Source organism: Triturus cristatus, chromosome 4_2 (assembly GCF_964204655.1).
Source record: "Triturus cristatus chromosome 4_2, aTriCri1.1, whole genome shotgun sequence".
NCBI classification, from domain to species: domain Eukaryota; kingdom Metazoa; phylum Chordata; class Amphibia; order Caudata; family Salamandridae; genus Triturus; species Triturus cristatus.
In genome coordinates this window covers 177,332,593-177,353,510 of record NC_140586.1, presented here as the reverse complement: position 1 = coordinate 177,353,510, position 20,918 = coordinate 177,332,593, and the positions used below count along the sequence as shown (strand labels likewise).

The window sequence follows — 20,918 nt, the reverse complement described above, 5'->3', positions numbered from 1 at the left end:
TTGAGTGTGGGGACTAGATGCAAATCCTCAAGTGGGTCATGATGCATTTCCGGATGTTCAATCATTAGTAATCACGCCAGGGTTACATTGATTAAAGCGATGAGTGTGAGTGTAGTGTTTGTATTCAAATCTGTCTATGTATCGATAGCAAACTTGCACAAAGCTGTGAAAAACACCAATATAAAGTGAAAATGCAAAATAGAGGAAGTTCGACTGTTAGAAGATATTATGAGTACAATAATGTTGAATCAGTTACATGAAATTGAACAAGAGCTCCGGGGCCTTTTATAAAGAAAATGGACCACAACAAGTCTACATATTAAAATAAAAAACTTTGGAAAACTTTGGATTGGTTACTTGGACTATTCCCACACACGTGGGGCCCGATTCACAAAAGTAATCTGAGACAAAATCCTAACTTTGCGACTTTCGGTATTCACAAAAGGCATTTATTAGTAGTAAAGTTAGGATTCCTAACTTTACCACTACTAAACTGAGACCAAATCCTAACTTTATGACTTTCGGTATTCACAAAAGGCATTTATTAGTAGTAAAGTTAGGATTCCTAACTTTACTACTACTAAACTGAGACCAAATCCTAACTTTACGACTTTCGGTATTCACAAAAGGCATTTAGCAGTAGTAAAGTTAGGAATCCTAACTTTCCTACTACTAAATGCCTTTTGTGAATACCAAAAGTCGTAAAGTTAGGATTTTGTCTCAGATTACTTTTGTGAATCGGGCCCTTGGTGTCCTCTACAACCGACGCTGAATTATACAGTTGTGAGGCTTGAGGCCTCGTCAATAATAAAGCTGGAGTGTAGGAGGACAGACCAGACTGCAAGCTCCATGAATCCCAGGCACGGTCTTAATAGAGGGTAAAGATAGCACAGTGGGCTGTGCAGCTGCTGCTGAAAGACCAAGGAAAGAGCAGTGTAGCCTTTACAGGAAGGGAGTAGGACATACCCTACGAGCTCCTGACTCTCCATTAAAGCACAATTTTCATGTTATACTCGGACGGTAAAGAGGATTTCTGAGGAACAGTGTACGAATAACAATACATGTTCAGCACAAATATTGGGACCCGTGGAGACCACAAAACTAAGCTCTCATATGTACAAGGTACAACAGTGATAGAATCAGTTGGCCGCCTTTCAATGTCGCAGGATTAGAAAAAAACACACAACAGTGCCAGGTTGTATTAAGGCAGCGCCTGCTACTGAAGGGTTTTTCTGTCACCCATTGTCCCCATTTGTTGTGTTATCTTTATAGGAACAATGTCGAGGGGCGAGAGAGCTAGCGTTTGTTGTCTGAAACACCTTTAAAAGTCTGCGTGCGTCATTGCCTTCTCTTGGCCATAGCATGTAGAAAATATATATAAGATCACATAAATATGGCCCAAGAGAATAATATAGGCGAGTCGTGTCTTTCTACGAAAACTTTCGTATAAACAAAAAAGTTGGTTTAAGGAGCACCCCTAACCCCTGCGATCTTAAGGCTACACTGTGCCTCGTGTCCTTCTCTCTAACCGAAGCCTTGCTGTTGCACTTGCCTTCACTACTTGAAGTCATCAACCGTTTCGGAGACACCACCACCTACATTGACCCACAATGCGGCGCCTGGGCATCAAAAGCGAATGCAGGAGCTCACGCTCAGATTATCCTACGCTCCCATCGACGTTGTTGTGGTGGCTCCATGGGCCCCTGTTAAGCCTGCCAGTGTAGCGTTTGGTATGCGCTCATTTGCATATTTGCGCGCTCACGCTAAAGAACTACAGGAGCCGGTAATTTACTCTTTACACGCGGCTCCCGACTAACTCGCCAAGGCCACGCCTCTTTATTTATATTCGCCAGCGTCTGACGTCACGCGTCAGCGCTAGCGCACCCCGGCAGCGCGGAAGGCTAGAACTCCTCGCGCACGCCGGACATTACACTCCTTCCAACCTTTATCAAACACAACAACCAATAAACACAAAATGCAAATGAACAATGGATCTGTTACCAGTCGTCCAGCCCTTGCAGGTTACACCAGATAGTCCGCCAACTGGGACGATGGTGCGGGGTTCTTCCGCAGACCGTAGTGGGACTGGTCGCCTCTGGATCGGGCCACCTCGGGGGTCCTGCACTTTGGGGTGTTATGCTCCTCCCGGGACGGGGAGCAGCCGGGCAGATTACCCCCGGGAGTGGCTGGTAAGGACTGGGAGTCACAATCTTCACCCTGACCTTCCTCCCCCTCCTGGTCTCCGCTCAGTTGGTAGGGGCTCTGTCCCTCTCGCTCGGCCCCGGGACGTGAAGGCGTCCCAGGATGGACTTTCTTGAAAAAGGACACATCTCGGGTAACAGTTTCAGCTCCTCTTTGGGCGGTCACCATCGTGCCTGTCCGGCGGGTGACGATCCATGGTCGTGGTTCGAAAGGGAGTCTGAATTTGCTTCCTGGGTACCGGTCCTTCACATACACCTGATCTTGCCATTGGATCGTGGACTCCTTAGCTCCCCTCCGTCGGCTGGCTTGATCATTCGAGCGCGTCCGGTTGGCCAGAGTCTTCTCATTGCTAGCTTGTACCGGAACCCATGTCGGGTGGTGGGGAATCGTGTCACTCACTACTCTTCCCATGGTGGCTGTTCCCGGTGCTGCCTCCGTTGTCACATGGGGGGTCATCCGGTATTCCCTCAGGAAACTGTAGATCGCCCTTTCCAATGGAGACCCGTCCGCCATGGCTATGCGTATGGTCTTATTGAGTGTCCGCATAAATCTCTCCACCTCTCCATTGGCTTGGGGCCAGCGTGCTGTCACCTTGCGATGGTGGATCCCCCAACTCTTGAGGTACTCTGCAAACTCCTGCCCTTGGAAGGGGGGTCCATTGTCGGTCTTGACCACTTCAAATATGCCGTGAGTGGCGATGGTTTTCTCGAATTTCGCTATCACCTCATTGGCTGTCTGGCTCCCCACTATTTCGACCTCTGAATATTTGGTAAAATCATCGATGATGACTAGTGCATAACGTCCATCTGGGAGGTGTCCGAAGTCGGCACTCACGCACTCCCACGGCCTCTGGGGGTTTGCTTCGGTTACCACTGGGTGAGGGCGGTCCGGCTGTCCTGCCGCTTGGCACCAAGTGCAGGTTCTCACCGTCTGCTCTACCATAGCGTCCATGCCAGGGAACCATACCTTGGCTCTGAGCCTGCCCTTAGTTTTCACCATTCCTTCATGCCCCCTGTGGGCTAAGTCTACTGCCTGCTGGGCAAGGCTGGCCGGCATGACCAGTCTAGGGCCTCGTAAAAGACATCCTTGGCCATCGACGGACAGTTCACCCTTTATTCACAGGATGGATTCCAGTGTCAGTTTGGCTTGGGGTGTCCTCCGACTTAGCGATTCTTGGATTGCTTTCCAATCCCCTGACCTGAAGGCCTCCGTCGCTGCTCTCAAGCATTCGTCACCTCTCGACGCTTCAATGATTGCAGCTAGGCTCATCGGAAGGGGCCGTGACCGCTCCGTCACGAGCCGGACATATTCCTCTGTGTCCTTTGCCTCTTCCCTTTCTTCCAAGGTGGCTTTCCGTGGGTGCCTTGACAGATAGTCCGCCGGGTTCGTGGCTCCCGGTTTGTACTCCACCCGGTAGTCGTACCCTTGTAATTGGAGTATCCACTTTTCGATCCGGGGTGGTGGTTTCGATGCTGACCCTTTTAAGAGAGGTATGAGGGGCTTATGATCAGTCGCCACCTCGAAGTGGTGGCCATGCACGTATACGTGAAAGTGTCTGCAGGCCCAGTGAATGGCAATGGCTTCTCGCTCGATTTGCGAGTAGCGCTGTTCTGTCTCGGTCAGGGACCGGCTCGCGTAGGCGATGGGGGCCCACTCTCTGTTGCTCTGAAGTTGAGCTAACACCGCTCCCAGACCAAAAGTGCTTGCATCCACCGCCACGTTGGTGGGCTTCGCAGGGTCGAAGTACGATAAGGTGGTGTCCGCCGAAAGGGATGCTTTATTTGCTTGGAATGCTTGTTCTTGTTCCGGGCCCCACTGCCATGTGGTCGATGACTTGGTCAACTCCCTGAGAGGTTTGGTGAGGTTGGAGAGGTCAGGGATGAAGCTGCCGCAGGATTGACCATGCCCAGGAAGCTTCTGGCTTCCGAGATGTTTGTTGGGGCTGGGGCTTCCTGTACGTCCTTCACCTTGTCCGGGTCTGGGGCCACTCCTTGATCCGAGAAGGTATACCCGAAGAAACTAATCTTGTTCTGCAGGAATTGGCACTTCTCCCGGTGCAGGGTCAGGCCTGACTCCTGGATCCTTTTGAGGACTCCCCTCAACCTCTGGTGGTGTTCCTCTATGGTTGACGCATAGATCAGCAGGTCGTCGCTCACATTTAGCACTCCAGGGAGCCCGCTGAGGACTTCTCTAATGGTATTTTGGAATACCTCGGCGGCACTCGAGATGCCGAAGTTGAGACGCCAATACCGTCTGAGGCCCACGTGGGTGGAGAAGGTGGTTTTGTACCTCGAGTCCGGATGGAGTGGCAGCTGGTGGTAGCCTGATCGTAGGTCCATTTTTGAAAACCACCTGGCCCCGTTCAGCTCCCCCAAGATATCAATGGTGGGCGTCAGGTGTCGTTCCCTTTTTACTGCGGCGTTGGGGAGGCGCATATCCACACAGATGCGGACTTGTCCTGGCTGTTTCGGCTTCCTGGCGATGACGATCGGGGATAACCATGGGGTTGGCCCGCTGACCTTCTCTATGATGCCTTGTTTCTCCAGACCCTCCAGCTCCTCCTCGACCTTTTGCCTCAGGTGGAACGCGATACGCCTGTGCCTCAGCACCACTGGTTGGACAGATGGATCGATATGTAAGGACACTTCCTTCCATTTCAGGCACCCAATTCCTTTGAAGACTTCTCCGAACTCTTCCATGATAGTATCCAGCTCCTCCTCTAGGACCGCCATGGCAAACGATATCAGTCTCAGTTGTTCGGCCGATTGCCCGCTCAGCAGCATCCCACTGCCCTCTTCCGTGACATAGATGGTGGTGCTTATTTTCCTCTCCCCATGTTGCAGTTCCTTCTTGAAACACCCGATGAGAGGGATGGGCGTCTTCTGGCCATACGCAAATACTCGGATCTTTGCCTCTCGCAGCGGAGGTTTGGTGCGTAGTTGGTGATAGACGTTGGCGGCCATCAGCTCAATGGACGCCCCTGTATCAATGGTCGCTTTTACCTCCTGTTGCTGGACCAAGATGCGACATTTTGGAAGTCTGCGCTTCTTCTTTTGTGGCTGGTTGATCGCGAACACAGTGGACTGGGTACTCCTCGGTGTCATCGTCCATGTCTTCGCTATCCGCCCCCTCCTGCACTGCATGGGCCGCCTCTTTCTTGACTCTGGTGGACCTGCACACCGCTGCGAAGTGGTTCATCCACCCGCAGGTGCTGCACTTTTTTCCTCTGGCCGGGCAGTCTTGCATGTGGTGGGGCTGGCCTCCGCATTCTTTCTTCTTCGTCTCCGGTTGTCTTTTCCCTCCGGCCGGTCTCACCTTGGGCCGTACTACATTCACCGCTTCCGCCACCTGCACTTGTTCAGTCTTCACGGGGCGATGCAGGGCTGCTTCATTGTGCGAGGCCCTCGCCTGCGAGAGCTCCTTTGACCGTCCTAGAGTGAGGATGTCCGCTAGGAGCTTTCCTTCTTCCTGGAGGACCGTGACCCGGAGCTTGGACGAGTAGCACCCTTGTATGATCTGCCCTCGGATCCCCTCCTGCTCATCCCGGAATCCACACGTGCTGGCTAACTCCTTCAGTCTGCTGTGGAACGCATCTAGGGACTCTTCTGCCTCCTGCTTGGCTTGACGAAAGATAAATCTTTCATAGTCTCTATTCGCCATAGGTTCGAAATGGGCGTTTAGAGCGTTCAGCAGCGTAAGGTAAGTCTTCGGCATTGCCTCCACGAGGGTCTTGTAGATGCGGTGGATATCTTTGCCTCCCAGGTGAAGTAGCAATGCTCTGCGTCTTTCCCTCGAGATGCCTGCCCCCTCAAAATATATTTGTAGGCGGTCTGTCCAATCCCTCCAGCGCGGGGCAAGGGACGACGGGGCACCGTCAACGACAAACGGCTCAATGGCGGGAATCGACGCCATCTTGGCACGTGCGCAGCGTGCGGTGGAGGCCGGCTGCTTCTCCCCCTCGTCGAAAGCGAGTGGTGGGCACCCCCTGGCGGGCGTCGAGCATGGTCCCCCTCCGTGCCTCTACACCAGTGAGTGGGCACATGTACCTCCAGGAGCCATCATCAGGGTCCTCGGGGTCTTGGACGCTCCCACCGGGCCTGGGCCTGCTCTGGGGTACAGGGCGGCCGTCGTCTGGTTCCTCGTGGCATCTGCCCTGCCACCACACAGGCGTGACGTGCGCCTCTCAGGCTACAATGATGGGGCTCTCAGGCTCTCCCTGTGTATCCCACAGGACCTACCAGCTGGCTCATCAGGGCCCTCTCTGGGAAGGGACACCACTCTCAGGCCCAGGAGACATGGGTGGCAGCTGCTCATCTCAATGGGGCCACATACAGCAGATGCAGGGTTCAAAACACCGCTCGTCGCCAGTGTAGCGTTTGGTATGCGCTCATTTGCATATTTGCACGCTCGCGCTAAAGAACTACAGGAGCCGGTAATTTACTCTTTACACACGGCTCCCGACTAACTCGCCGAGGCCACGCCTCTTTATTTATATTCGCCAGCGTCTGACGTCACGCATCAGCGCTAGCGCACCCCGGCAGCGCGGAAGGCTAGAACGCCTCACGCGCGCCGGACATTACAGCCACCATCTTCTCCTGAGCACTGCCATTCTCCACGTTGCCCGCTGTCATGGCCGCATCTTCCCTGCCAGGGGTAGCGAGCTCAGCACACACCGCTGCCCGCTTCTATTTCCAGCTCTCCTCACGGGCTGCCCGCTAAGCACATGCCGCTGCCCGCTCCTAATACCAGCTCTCCTCACGGGCTGCCTGCTAAGCACATGCCGCTGCCCGCTCCTAATACCAGCTCTCCTCACGGGCAGTGCACTCAGCACACACCGGTGCCCGCTCTTCTCCGCTCATGCTGCCTCACATGCACAACGCGCTCTGCCTACGCCCCTTGCCTGCCTACAATGTCTTTCACCATCCTGGGCCTCTCCTTTGGGAGTCATGGCAGGCCGAGCGGCATGGGCAAGGGCCTGCCAAAAAGTCTCAACGAACAAAAGTTTCAAAGCAAAAAAAAAAAACAAGCGGTCGCGATTGTCCCGACAGTGGTGTCGGAAGTAGGACAAACTCAATAAATCAAATAGTGCTTACAAACCTAAAATAACACATACCGTGTAAGAACCAAAGTAAAGGGGCCAGTAACCATGGGAGGATACAAATGACGACATGGCCGTACTAAGCAGGAACTAAAAAGCCAACTAATGAACCAGAAGCCTGCATTTACGAAGGACAAAGACACAAGCCAATGAAAAATATGGGCGGGGGAGTGTGGGGGGCTTCTCTACCGTACTGAACTTAAACAGATTATCGCCAGAGCAGCGCTTGTGCGCTGGCTCAGGCTCGACCCAAAAAGTATGGCAAAAACGTATTTATGATCTGCATGCCCACTTTTAAGTATCGACAACAATGCACTATTGTAAAGGCAATTAATGTGTTCTTGTTACTAACTATGACTAATCATCGTATTTGAAATATAAAATTCCTAGTGCGAATCTGAAACCTAGCAATGCCAAAGTCATCTGAGTTATCTGAAAACTAAACATATTTAGCAAAAGCCTAAGAGTAACACATTTTTAAACAAATATTTTTGAAATTATTATAATGAATAGGTCAAAACAAGATCTAGATATTGAATATTTGACCTACCAGTTTCATTGACAATCTCTCCCAGGGAGCAGGGAACGCACTGGAAGCAGCAGGCTGGCTGCCCCTGCACAGAGACCTTCCTATGCCCTCGCTGGCAGCTTCCACTGCAGACAGAGCTTAGCATGTTCTATGGGCAGACAAGAAAATGATTGCCAACAAACAAATTATTTCTATTTTCACTGTAAATGCTACTTCTCGACATTTTGACACACACTTTAGATGGTTTCAGAGCTCATCTAGAAATGATGCAATGTATTTAAGAAACCCCATATGCAGCACTCTTAACAGAGAAACTCACCAACAAAGTTAGGTTTTTCCCTAACTCAATTTATTTCATATAGAGCAGGTATGGGAGCAAAAGGAGAGTCAAGGGACAATAGACCTATTATTAAGGTGGGCACCATAATAGAAAATGCATTCACAGCATGTGTTGGCCGAGGCTGTCACCCCCCTTTCGCTCCCTTCCTAGTCCCACGCTGCAGCAGCCTCCCTCGGCCTAAGGAAGTACTTTGAATGAGCTGAGAGGGAATTATGGGTGTTCTGAATAACAAAGGAAATATGAAGTCCCACGCATGATAGTATCATGAAAGGAATTATTGATGTCTTCCATTCTGTAAATATAAGGAGATAAACACATAAAAGACACCTACCTAGACACACCTATAAAATCGGTTAATGGAGGGGGAAGACAAGTGGGGCATGCTGCTAAATTAGTTCAACAAATTAAGTGCTTGCTGCAAAGATATATATGTGAATGCAACCTGCAGCTCCTAGGTTTAAAACAGTCTAGGATCTCATACTTCCAGATTTGGTAACAGATGGGCCTTTGATCCTGTGAAAATCCCATGGCACCCAGTATGCAACTTCTAACAGATTGTTCATTTTGTGGTGCAAGTTTTGGTAATTTCCTCTCTGCAGTCTGCACGTCATTCAGCTTTAAAAGACTGCATTTCTTTGTGGTGTGGGCTACGTGAACACGTCACTTACATGTTTCCGGGTGAATATGGTAGCTCCTTAAGATTCCTTTAATGAACCTTTTTTCCCGGAATGGATTGAACAAGAATACAATCTCACCATGATCCGGTGTCATACAAAAACCTGAGGGACCCCAAACGGACGTGCCATCAACGGTCCATGTAAGGCGCCAAGGAACAGGGGATGACGGTACAACCTCCTATTTTCCATACCTTCCACACCGGCTGGGGATGCAGAGGGCGGAGCCAAATGAAAAATGTTACCAAAGGTAAGTAACTGGTTCTTCTAAGGGATATAAAGCACTCCCACAGCATCTTTCAAAAGAAGGTGGGCTTTTAGCTATGTTGGTAACCTTTAAAACATATATTTTTCATTCATGATTAATAAACAAGTACAACATGGGCTGAAGATATTTGCATGCCTTAACAAACATCTGCAGTAGGGCAAGCACAGTCTCAATTTGAAGCTTTACATCTGACCCTCGAACAAGCATTACAATATTCGTTGAATACAGGACTCTATTATCAATTACCACCCCCACCATCCTACTGAACATTGTTAGTCCAGAGAAGAGTGAGCACCCAGCATTAGCAGCCAGCATTTCGCCCCCTGGTGCATTGTGCAGAGTTACCATCCTTCTCATAGTTAAATCAATGCAGCCGGTAACTGTGCATGGTGTGTCTGTTGTGAGCAATGAGTTATGAGTTTGTGTGTTCTGCGAAGGGTACTGTGATGGGGAACTGACCAATTCCTGTAACGCCTTAGCCCACACTGAATAGTCTTCTTCAACCTTATCATCAGTACTGATCTCCCGCATAAGCCTCTCCTCTGCCAGTGCCCATTCATCATATCCCTAGTCAATGCCTGCAGTGTAGGTTGAATATTGGACAACCATCAGATAGCAATCCTCCTTGCCAAAACTAGACCAGAAGTGCAAATCTATACTCCGTTTTGCCATTGTTAGGGCTCAAAAAAATGCTGAAGGAGACAGTGTTTTATGGAAGCCTCCAATTTGACATTCAACATCTCCTTTAGGTGGTGCACTATGCCCCTCTCGTATTGTGCATTACTTGTACGGCTCTGGATTATATGTAAGAAGTCCACACCATCTGTAACACATCTAGAGCACCCATCTGACCTGTTTGGGTAAATTCTACTTAATCTCATAGGTGAGATGTAGGTGTGGTGTAACACGCAGAAATGGGCAAGCTTAAATTGAGCACTGTCAAACACCTCCCGGACCAGTGAACAGGCTGGGTTACATTCCTCCTCTACTAATAGCTATAGGAGGTCTTTTTCCCACTTAGATTTCGATGGCATCTCTGACTTGACTGTTTAGGGTCTCATACAAATAGGATACACGTTGTTAGGAAGATCCCATATCCATCATTGCCTACAGGTGTGTACAGATATCAGGTCCAGATATTTCTGGCCATCCTAGTCAACTTGATTGTTATTAATGGAGCCCTCTAGTTGGCAATGGTTTGCATCATTGTCCAATTAGGGAGCCTTCTTCCTAGTGAGGGTAAGGGGGATACACTTCTAAAATAACTCCTGCTCACCCCCTTGGTAGCTTGGCACAAACAGACAGGCTTATCTTAGAGGCAGTGTGTTGAGCATGTGTGCTCAAATACAGTAATACAGTGACAACACTACAAATTGACACCACACCAGTTTAGAAAAATAAGTTATCTTTATCTAAACCAAAACAAGACCAAAACGACAAAAATCCACAGTACAGTAATAAAAAGATGACTTTCAAATGGTAGAAATTTTTCTGTTCAAAGCAAACTGCAGAGCCAACACTTTTCACATGAAGTACCTGGGATTTGTCCCGCACAGAAACAAAAATGAGACAGGGAAGGTGATGCATCGGTTCCTTACATGCAGGGAAGGTGATGCGTTGGTTCCTTGCTTTGGGGGAGATGATGAATCGGTACCTTACTGCCGTGCAGCGGAGAAGATGCGTCGGTTCCTTACCAGAGAGGAGCTGATGCCTCGGTTTCTTACTGCGTGGAGAGGTGATGCATTGGTTTCTTACTGCAGCCCCCAACGATGCGACAGACCTGGCGCCTCGATGTGATGATCCGGGACGATGCGTGGGTTGTTGCAGCCGCACAGCACAGCTTGTGTCGGATCAGCGCGGTGGTCTAGGACTTCGAAGATAGGTGCACCCGATGCAGCATGCAGCAATTTCTCGAGCAGCGGGCAGGTACTGCGTCGGTTACTTCGGCGATGCATCGGAAACTGGTACGGATGTGTCAGGCTTCTCGTCGTTGCGTTGCTTTTCCAGCTCCCACAGCCAGAACAACCTCCAGAGGCCCAGAACAGTTACAGGCACCTCTTGGCAGGTCAGAACGTCCAGCAAGGAAGTACAAGGGAGCTGGTGGTGAAGTCTTTGTGTCCCCGAGGCTTCAGAACAGGAGGCAAGCTCTTCATCAAGCCCTTGGAGATCTTCCTCAAGCAAGGGACACAGAAAAGTCATTTTCCCTTTCCTTGGCAGAAAGTAGCCACTGCAGGCCAATGCCAGACTGCAAACAGCACTGGGGAAGTATTCCTCTTCAGTTTCTCTGCTCTTCTTCTTGCCAAAGGTTCCTCTTGGTTTCCCAGAAGTGACCTAAATGTATGGGGTCTGGGCCCCTCTTTTTATAATACAAAGTCCTTTGTTCTCTGTGGCAGAGAAGCTCTTTACCCGGCCAAAACCAGTTCTGTACTCTCTGGTGCAACTTCCTGACAGGAGGTGGAGACAGCATTGTTCTTGGCAGACCAGGCCCATTCAGGTGTGAAAGAAATCTCCTCCCCCTACTCTGAATGCAGCCCAGGTCTATTCAGCCCAGCCCTGACTCACCCTGGAAAGGTAGGACACACCTCAACCCCCCATTGGCTGTCTGAACAGAATGTACATCCCCAGCTCCTGTCACTCCAAAGCCAGCCAGTCAATACACAACCCTAGCAGAGGCACACTGGATGGTTAGGCAAGAAAATACCCATTTTCTAAAATTGGTCATTCCAAACCTAGAATGTAAAAATCACCCTCACTGAAAGATGCACCTTAGCATTCTGAGTGCAGGCATATCAAATTTAATTTTTCTATCTTGTTCCCATGGGCAGTAATGCTCATAAGAAGTTTTGGGCAAACTCTGCTTTTTTCCTATTGAAAAGATAGCCTTAAAATAGTGAAAAATGAAATTGGCAGTATTTCACTGTTAGGACATGCCACACACATCAGGGAATGTCCTACCTTTCACATACACTTCACCCTGCCCACAGGGTACCTTGGGCCTACCTAAGGGGTGACTAACATGTAAGAAAAGGGAAGGTTAGGGCCTGGCAAGTGGGTGCACTTGCTAGGTTGACGTGGAAGTACTAAACTGTGCACAGGCACTGCAGTGGCAGATCTGAGTTCCATTTATAGGCTGCTTATGTGGGTGGCCCAATCAGTGCAGCAGGCCCACTAGCAGCATTTGATTTACAGGCCCAGGGCACACATAGTGCACTGTACTAGGGACTGACTAGTAAATCAAATATGCCAATCATGGAATTCACAATCCATACACAGAATTGACAAAGGGAGGACATGCACTTTGGCTCTGAACAGCAGTGGCAAAGTGCCCAAAGCATCTGGACTAGCAAAACGAAGTCCAACACACAGTAAAAACATAGGAGGCAAAGGCAAAACTACAGGGGGAATCTATGCCAATGATGCCAGGTCTAACAGGTGTCCCCTCCAGCTGAAATGTGGGGAGAAATACCCACCCTCTTGGGAGTTCTCTTCACTAAGTCGGACAAATCTGGACAGACCATCAGCATTGGGGTGTTCTGTACCAGGGCGGTGTTCTACTGTGAAGTCCATCCCCTGTAGGGAAATGGACCACCTCAGCAACTTTGGGTTCTCACCCCTCATCTGCATCAACCATCCGAGGGCCTGTGGTCGGTCTGAACCTGGAAGTGAGTCCCAAACAAGTAGGGCCTCAGCTTCTTCAGCTCTCAGACCACAGCAAAAGCCTCACTCTCAATCGTACTCCACCTCTGTTCCTGTGGAATTAACCTACTACTAATAAAGGCTACAGGTTCGTCTAGGCCCTCCTCATGTAGTTGTGAGAGCACAGCCCCCACACCATGCTCTGAAGCATCTGTCTGCAGCACTAATTCCTGTGAGAAGTTGGGTGCCTTGAGCATTGGCACCAAGCACATGGCAGATTTTAGGGCATCAAAAGCTTTTTGGCAGGGGTCAGTCTAGTTCGCCTTCCTGGGCTGCTTCCTGAAGGGGGTAACAGTGGTGCCATACCCCTTGAAAAATCTCCTGCAATATCCAGTGAGGCCTAAAAAGGTTCTCACCTCTGTCTGGGTTTTGGGGGGTTCCCAACTCAGAATGGTGTCAATCATAAGCTGTAAGGGTGCCACCTGGCCACTCCCTACCTGGTGTCCTAAGTACCCCACTGAACCCTGCCAATCTGGCACTTGCTTGCCTTGATCATGAGGCCTGCCCTCTGCAGAGCCTTCAACACTACCCAGAGGTGGTGCAGATATTCCTCGCAAGTGGCACTGAATGCTGAGATGTCATCCATGTAGGTGGCACTGAAATCCTCCAGCCCAGCCAACACCTGGTTGACCAAACTCTGAAAGGTGGCACGGGCATTCCTCAACCAAAAGGACATCCCCTGGAATTGGTAGTGTCCCTCTGGGGTTAAAAATGCAGACCTTCCCTTGGCCCCCTCGGCTAAGGCAATCTGCAAGTAAGCAGGCGTTAAGTCAAATGTACTGAGGTACTGGGCAGCTCCCAACTGATTTAGGAGCTCATGAGCTCTGGAGATGGGGTGTGCATCAGTCCTGGTGACTGAATTGAGCTCTCGGTAGTCCACAAAGAACCGGAGTTCTGGCGTATCACCAGGTGCGGCAGCCTTTGGGACCAAGATCACTGGGCTGGCCCAAGGGCTGTTTGAGGCCTCAATCACCCATAGCGCGAACATCTTGGAGACCTCCTCCTTCATGCAAGCCTTGACCCTGTCAGTCACTCTGTAAATTTTGTGCTTCACAGGAGGACTATCCTCAGTGTCCACATCATAGACACACCGCTGAGTGACACCAGGAGTCAGGGAGAACAGAGCAGCAAACTGTCCCAACAGTTGGCGGCAGTCACTCTGCTGTTCAGGGGTCAGAGAGGGGACGAAGGTTACACCGTCCACTCACCCATCAAATTCCTTAGCAGACAGGAGGTCAGCAATAGGTTCAGTCTCCTCCTCTATTCCAGCATCTGTTGCTAGGAGCATGCCCACTTTAGACCTCTGCAAGTGGGGCTTAATGCGGTTCACATGTAAGACCCGCAAAGGGTTCCTTGGAGAATGCAAGTCCACCAGGTAGGTGACTTCACTCTTACGATCCACCACTTCAAAGGCCCAGTCCACTTATCTTGAAGTGGACAAGGCTCCACTGGGGCCATGACCCACAGTTTTTGACCAGGCTGAAACTTGATCAGAGTGGCATTCTGATCATACCACTGTTTTATCTCTTCCTGGCTGGCTTCCAGATGCGCCTGAGTGAGTTACCTTAAGTGCTTAGTCTGGTTCCTGAAGGCCAGCATGTAGCTATATACACCCTGGGGAGGTTTACTGGAAGCTTTTTCCCAGCCTTTTTTGACCAGACTTAGAGGTCCTCCTACAGGTTGCCCATACAGGAGCTCAAAGGGACTGAACCCCAAGGACTTCTGCAGTATCTCCCTGTAAGCAAACAACAGGCATGGTAAGAGGACGTCCCATTTACGCCTCATGAGTTCACCAAGACCCATAATCATGCCCTTCAGGGTCCAGTTGACTCTTTCAACTAGCCCACTACCTTGGGGGTGGTAAGGAGTGATGAGCTTGTAGGTAACACCGCACTCCTGCCACAGGTTGGTACCTCGGTCGGATAGCACCTCTCTGGGGGAACCCCACATGGAAGAAAATACCCATCAATGCTCGAACCACCACAGGGCCGTCACCGTCCAGAGAGGGATGGGTACCGAGTGGCATAGTCCACCAAGACCAGGATGAACCTGTTGCCCCTGGCTGTCTTGGGATCCAGATGCCCCAAAATGTCAATACCCGCGATCTCAAAAGGGGTGCTGGCCACAGGGAAAGCTTGGAGAGGAGCCTTACACTTCCTCCCACTCTTACCACTTGCCTGGAAAGTCTGGCAAGACCTACAATGTGTGTCACAGTTCTTACACATGTGAGGCCAGTAAAAGTGGGTGACAGGCCTTTCAAACATCTTGTCTTGCCCCAAATGCACTGCCAAAAGCACATCATGAGCCAGCCCCAGTAGGAAGGGTCTGAAGTGCTGGGGTACCACCAGCACATGGGCTGACCCAGGCTCAGCAACCTTAGTCTCACTATACAGGAGACCATTCTCCCAGTAAATCCAATGTAATCCTGAATTATCACCTTCTGCCTGGATTGCAGCCTGCTGCCACAAACCAACAGGAGAAGGACATTTCTGCTGCTCCTGGCAGAATTCCTCCCTATAGAGGCCCCCTTCCTGCTGCCAATGGGTCGGCTCAGGCAGATGCTCTAGTTTGGCCACTTGCTCCCCCTGTATGCTCTACGGCATCCCTCTCAAGGTTTGCTCCCTCCTGGACCGTGGGAACTTCAGGGCCAGATTCCTGTGCCCCCTGCCCCTTCTCTCTCAGGCAGGCACCTGGGCCACTGTGTCAGGTTCCAGGTCCTCTTGATCACCCCTACCGCCTGCCATAGACCGAGTGGTCATACACACCCACTCAGGCAGACCCAACATCTCCAAATGAGACTTAAGCTTCACCTTCTCCCAAGGAGAACTCTCCATATCATTGCCTAGTAGACAGTCAACAGGCTTGGCTGTCCTCTCAGCTACTTTCAAGGTACCCCCCTCCCCACTCAAAGGGAACCTCTGCCACTTTGCAGAGGCACTCCGAGTTGTCAGCTGCAACTACAGGGTAGAATGTGTTGGGGACCACCTGTTTCTCAGACACTAGATGACAACTGGCAGCTGTCACACAGGCTCCAGTGTGTCTCAGAGCTTTCACACCATGGCCATTGATGGCCACCCACTGCCTGTATTTTTTTAGTGTTATCAAGCAGATGATCTCTTGGGACCATCTCACTGTCTCCTAAAGAGACCAGGGTCATTTCTGTGCCCCCCACCCCTTTTGGGCACACAACTCCCCAAAGGCTACACTCGCCATCTCCTGGGGTGGTGCACCAGTGGGTGCTGTGGTACTCTTTTTGAGATACCTAGGGTCGGCCAAGAAGTGACCCACTTGACCATAACCATAACATGCCCTGGGGCCCTTCTGGACAGGCTTACCATTAGGGGTGCATGGCCTCCTTTCAGTGAAAGCCTGGGGACCTTTCCCTTGGGAATTTCTTTAGGGCCGTTTTTGGAACTCCTTCTGTTTACCCTTGTACCCCTCACTCTTCTGCTGGGGACCCTGTCCACCTTTTGGGCAGTCTCCCACATGGCCTTTTTGGACCCTGGTACTGACCCAGCAGTCCGCCTCCACAGTAAGCTTCTTGGGGTTAGTCAGCCTACTGTCAATCAAGTGCTGGCGTAGCTCTGGAAAACAATTATCAGACAAGTACTCCCATGCAACCAAATCATTGAGCCCCTGACAATCATTCACCTGGCTACCCTTCACCCATGCATCCAGTGTTCTGCAAAAATAGGAGACATTCTCCACCCAAGTGCTTAACTCCAGCTTCTTACAAGCCCTCAACTTCTGCCTGTATAGCTCTGGGGTCAACCCATACCTCCATATCAAGGCTTCCTTCATGGGGGCATAAGACATCTGGTCCTCAGTGGGTAATGCTAGCGATGTGTTCCTCCCTTCACTGACAAAGCAGCTCCACAACCCCGCTCCCCAGTCTCTCTCAGGGTCTCTCTAGGACCTCATTGCTACTTCATAGGCCTTAAACCACTGACCAATGTATTCCTGCTTCACAAAATCCTAAATAACATCCTTGGGGATGTATACCCTCCCTTCTCCAGGTACTGGTGGGGCCTTGCCACCATTGGGATTGGACTCTATACTTTTTCCTTTTAGATCCAGTTCCCTCAAACCTCTTTCATGCTCTAAGAGCATCTTTTTCTCTTCCAGGGCTAATTTCTCCCTCTAAAATGCCAACTCCTTATCCTCTTTCCCCAGCCTGAACTTTGAGAGCTCCAATTCATGCATCCTATTTTTCTCCCTGTCCTCCTTAGCCCTGTGAAAATACACTGCTGCCCCCCAGGAATGTAACCCAATAGCCAATCCTGCTGCCCATCTAAATTCTCCACCTCATCCATAGGCTGGTCGTCATGCTTGCTGGCATCCCTTGACTTCAACCAGGCCGTTAGCACCTTTTGGAATCCCTCCTTTCTAAAGAAGCCTCTTAGAGATTTTAATCTTTTTGTAGATAGCTTTCAATTGTGGCACAATGTGGGTTTCAGCCCTATCCTCTTCAAACTCAATATCCACAGATGCAAGTGATGCTAGCTTTGACACAATGAAGATTGGCAGTTCTCAGTTGCCAGAAAAAAAATAGTCCCAAAGAAAAATTTCCACCAATTGTATGTGGTTGCATGATGGTCTGCACTCTATTTGTAGTGTACACCAATAACTGTATGTAAGACACAAATGCAAGTCCAGATCTGCTACCCACCAATGTTAGAAATGGGGTCTCTAGTTGGCAATGGTTTGCACCATTGTCCAAGTGGGGATCCTTCTTGCTAGTCAGGGTAAGGGGGATAACTGTCTAAAATTCCCCCTGCTCACCCCCCTTGGTAGCTTGGCACGGGCAGACAGGCTTATCTCAGAGGCAGTGTGTGAAGCATTTTGGCACACATACGGTAATACAGTGAAAACACTACAAATGGACACCACACCAGTTTAGAAAAATAAGCCTCTCCAGGCAAGCTTTAGGGTTCATATTAGCACAATTGACAAGATATTTTGCTTCGTCCTTATATATTGGCGGATATTCATTCTCGGCAAGGGTAGCATGTATACTGCCTTTGTCGATCTCAAATCCGCTTTCGACCTAGTCTCATGTAACAAATTGTGGGAGGTCTTGAAGGTTATGGGGTTGCCACTCGACTTACTTTCCTTGATTGCCCATCTCTATGAGTAAAACTATGCACAAATACGATGGAGGGCAGTAGGAAAGAAGACAGATCCCTTCCCAGTGCTAAAGGGTGTCCGTCAAGGATGTGTGTTGGCTCCCACATTGTTCTCTCATTTCATAAATGGAGTCGCAAACTAACTTGATGCCACCCACACTGATGCTCCTGCCTTAGCTGGAAATAAAATCCCCATTCTAATGTTTGCAGATGACACGCTGATAATCTCCAAAACTCCAAGCTGATTGCAGCGTGCACTCCATCGTTATTTATTTAAAGTTTTGTATAGAGCGAACATGACCCAGGTGGGTATCAGAGCGCTTTACATGAGGGTTGCGGGAGACATAGATCGAACGCTATGGGAGCAGTTTAGGTCAGCATACATCTGTTACAGCAGTGACAAATTGGACTGGACCATGACATTGGCCAGTTAGCAATTACATCAAGATAGATCGGGAATGACAGTGGAATGGTGGCGGGTGACAGTGGGCCGTAGCAGAAGCCAGGTGGTAACAATTTCAGGTAAAAACAGGCAGGGCGACAAAGGAGCAAAGCTTCTAGTTCAGGTTATTGTTCATCCATAGAGCTTTCACTTACCTTTTGAAGGCAAGAGTTGATGAAATGAGTCTGGTTTCCACAGGTAGGGAGTTCCATATTCCCAGGGCAGTCCTAAAGAAAGTACGTTTGTAGATTTTCAGTTTTTTGTTATGAAGAGTTTAGCCTCCTGCGAGGTCTTAAAATTAACTCCGCCAAGACAAAGTTCATGGCTTTCAACCAGCATAGATCCTTTAAGGGGAAAATGATGATGGATGGGCTCCCCCTGCAGCAGGTTGATGCTTTTGTCTATCTGGGCATCAAACTGTAGAAGGATATAAGGTAGAAGCCACAAATCGAAGTCATGGCACTAAAACATCAGCAGTTAGCTGGCACCCTTAGAAAGGAACTTAAAACTTCTGTGACAAAGTCCGGCCCTACAAATTTATAACAGCAAAGTGGTAAGCTCAGTTCTCTATGGGGCTGAGCTGTGGGGCTTAGAGAACCTGTCCCAGCTAACAATCGCCGAGAATACGTTTCTGCGTGCAATTACGAGTCTTCCGCAGCGTACACCCACCCTTCCCCTAAGGAATGATCTAGGCAGGAAAGCCCTGACGGATCTAGCCAGGTTGCGGCCAATTCTATACTGGCGCAGAATATGGTGTTCGCCGGAAGTGGCAGCATATACGGAGGGCTAAAAGAATATTATCAATTTGGATTGTTTCCATAAAATCAGCTGGCTGCGAGATTTGAGAAGTCTGATTAATAACATGGGCTTATCACACCTGTGAGATTCCCCTTCTACTATAACATTCCAGTAAAAAAAATAGCCTCAAGGAAATATGTTGGGAAATGGTTGCACAAGAAGAGTTTAGGCGCCATGACCCCACCTCACTCTCAGGGCTCTTTTTACAGATAAAACCATGCCAGAGCCTCAAGCCCTACTGGGATATCATTAAAAAGCCTTTGTCCAAAAACTTTATTTCCAATTCAGATCAGGATCTTTGCCCCTGAAGTGCTTTACATCCACATGGTCTTCCACCGGGAAAAATAAATGCCACATATGAGCCAAATATGTAGAATCATATTCACACGTGCTCTTTGGCTGTCCCGCCGAAGCCGTTCCACGCAAAGTTTGGCTGGCACAGCTCTGTAAGAACATGGGTACAAGATCACACAGCATAGCCCTGTGAATCCTTTGCTTTGATCCATCACTCAGGTATGCAATCGTGGTGGCAAAATTCTTGAGGTGGATGTGGCACATTGGTTACAAACAAATTATGGCTGGGAAATGAAAATGATAAAATCTTTCATCACATAGGTGCATGTGGGGCAGGCACTATGTGACTTGTGGCGCCCAACACGGTTATAAAGGCTTATGAGACTGACTGTATTTTATGCTTTTAGTCTTACCATGTCATGTAATGGATCATATAGTGATAGCTCTGATTGCTATTTTTGCACAAACGTTTCAACCTAGATTTTAACATTTGTACTGTTTTTTTACTTTTTATCTGTAAGGCTTTTATGACTTGCATAGTCAAATAAAGCTTCTTTGACTGACTGAAAAATAAGTTACCTTTATTCTAAACCAAAACAAGCCCAAAACGACAAAAAAACACAGTACAGTAATAAAAATATGACTTTCAAATGGTAGAAATAGTTCTGTTCAAAGCGAATTGCAGATTCAACACTTTTCACACAAAGTACCTGGGATGCGTCACGTACAGAAACAAAACGGGCCACAGGGAAGGTGATGCTTTGGTTCCTTACACGCAGAGAAGGTGATGAGTCAGTTCCGTGATTTGGGAGCACTGATGCCTGAGTTGCTTACTCCACGGAGGGGAGGTGATGCATTGGTTCCTTACCAGAGAAGAGGTGATGCGTTGGTTTCTTACTGCGTGCGGAGGTGATGCATCGGTTTCTTACTGCGTACCCCAACGATGCGACAGACCTGGCGCCTCAATGTGATGCATGACGATCCGGGACGTTGTGTGGGTTCTTGCAGCCGCATATAAGGGCTTGCGCCGGAATCAGTGCGGTGATCTCAGACTTCGTATATCAGTGCAACCAATGCGGCGTGCAGCAAATTCTCGAGCCGCAGGCCTGCGCTGCGTTGGTTTCTTCGGCAATGCAAAATATCCAGTATTTTGAACAAAAAACGCATTATCAAGAGTGTGGTTATGAAGGAAATCACGGATAGATATCCTTCAACTATTCTCTAAACTATAAAATGTGCAACACCTCTGTATCTACTGGATCTTGCAACAAGAAGGGAATGTTTGGCCACTGGCAGGAGCAGACTTCCTCAGTCATGGGACTTCTAGCACAGAATAGTATATCTATGACTTCAGACACAAATATCAAAATGACAGATACCAAGTCAAGTTCCACTCATTTTCTTTCAGCTTGGATATGAAGGGGTGGAACAACTGACCAAGGTGGTCTTCC

General features: G+C 49.3%; 1 protein-coding gene across 1 annotated transcript in view; it reads right to left on the bottom strand.

The window, feature by feature from the left end:
• Positions 1-20,918, bottom strand: part of LOC146833299 (extracellular calcium-sensing receptor-like) — a 362,453-nt gene that overhangs the window by 5,748 nt on the left and 335,787 nt on the right. Inside the window, exon 8 of the mRNA XM_085600062.1 lies at positions 7,851-7,977. Coding sequence (XP_085456188.1) covers positions 7,851-7,977 — 127 coding nt within the window. The remainder of the gene's footprint in view (positions 1-7,850; positions 7,978-20,918) is intronic.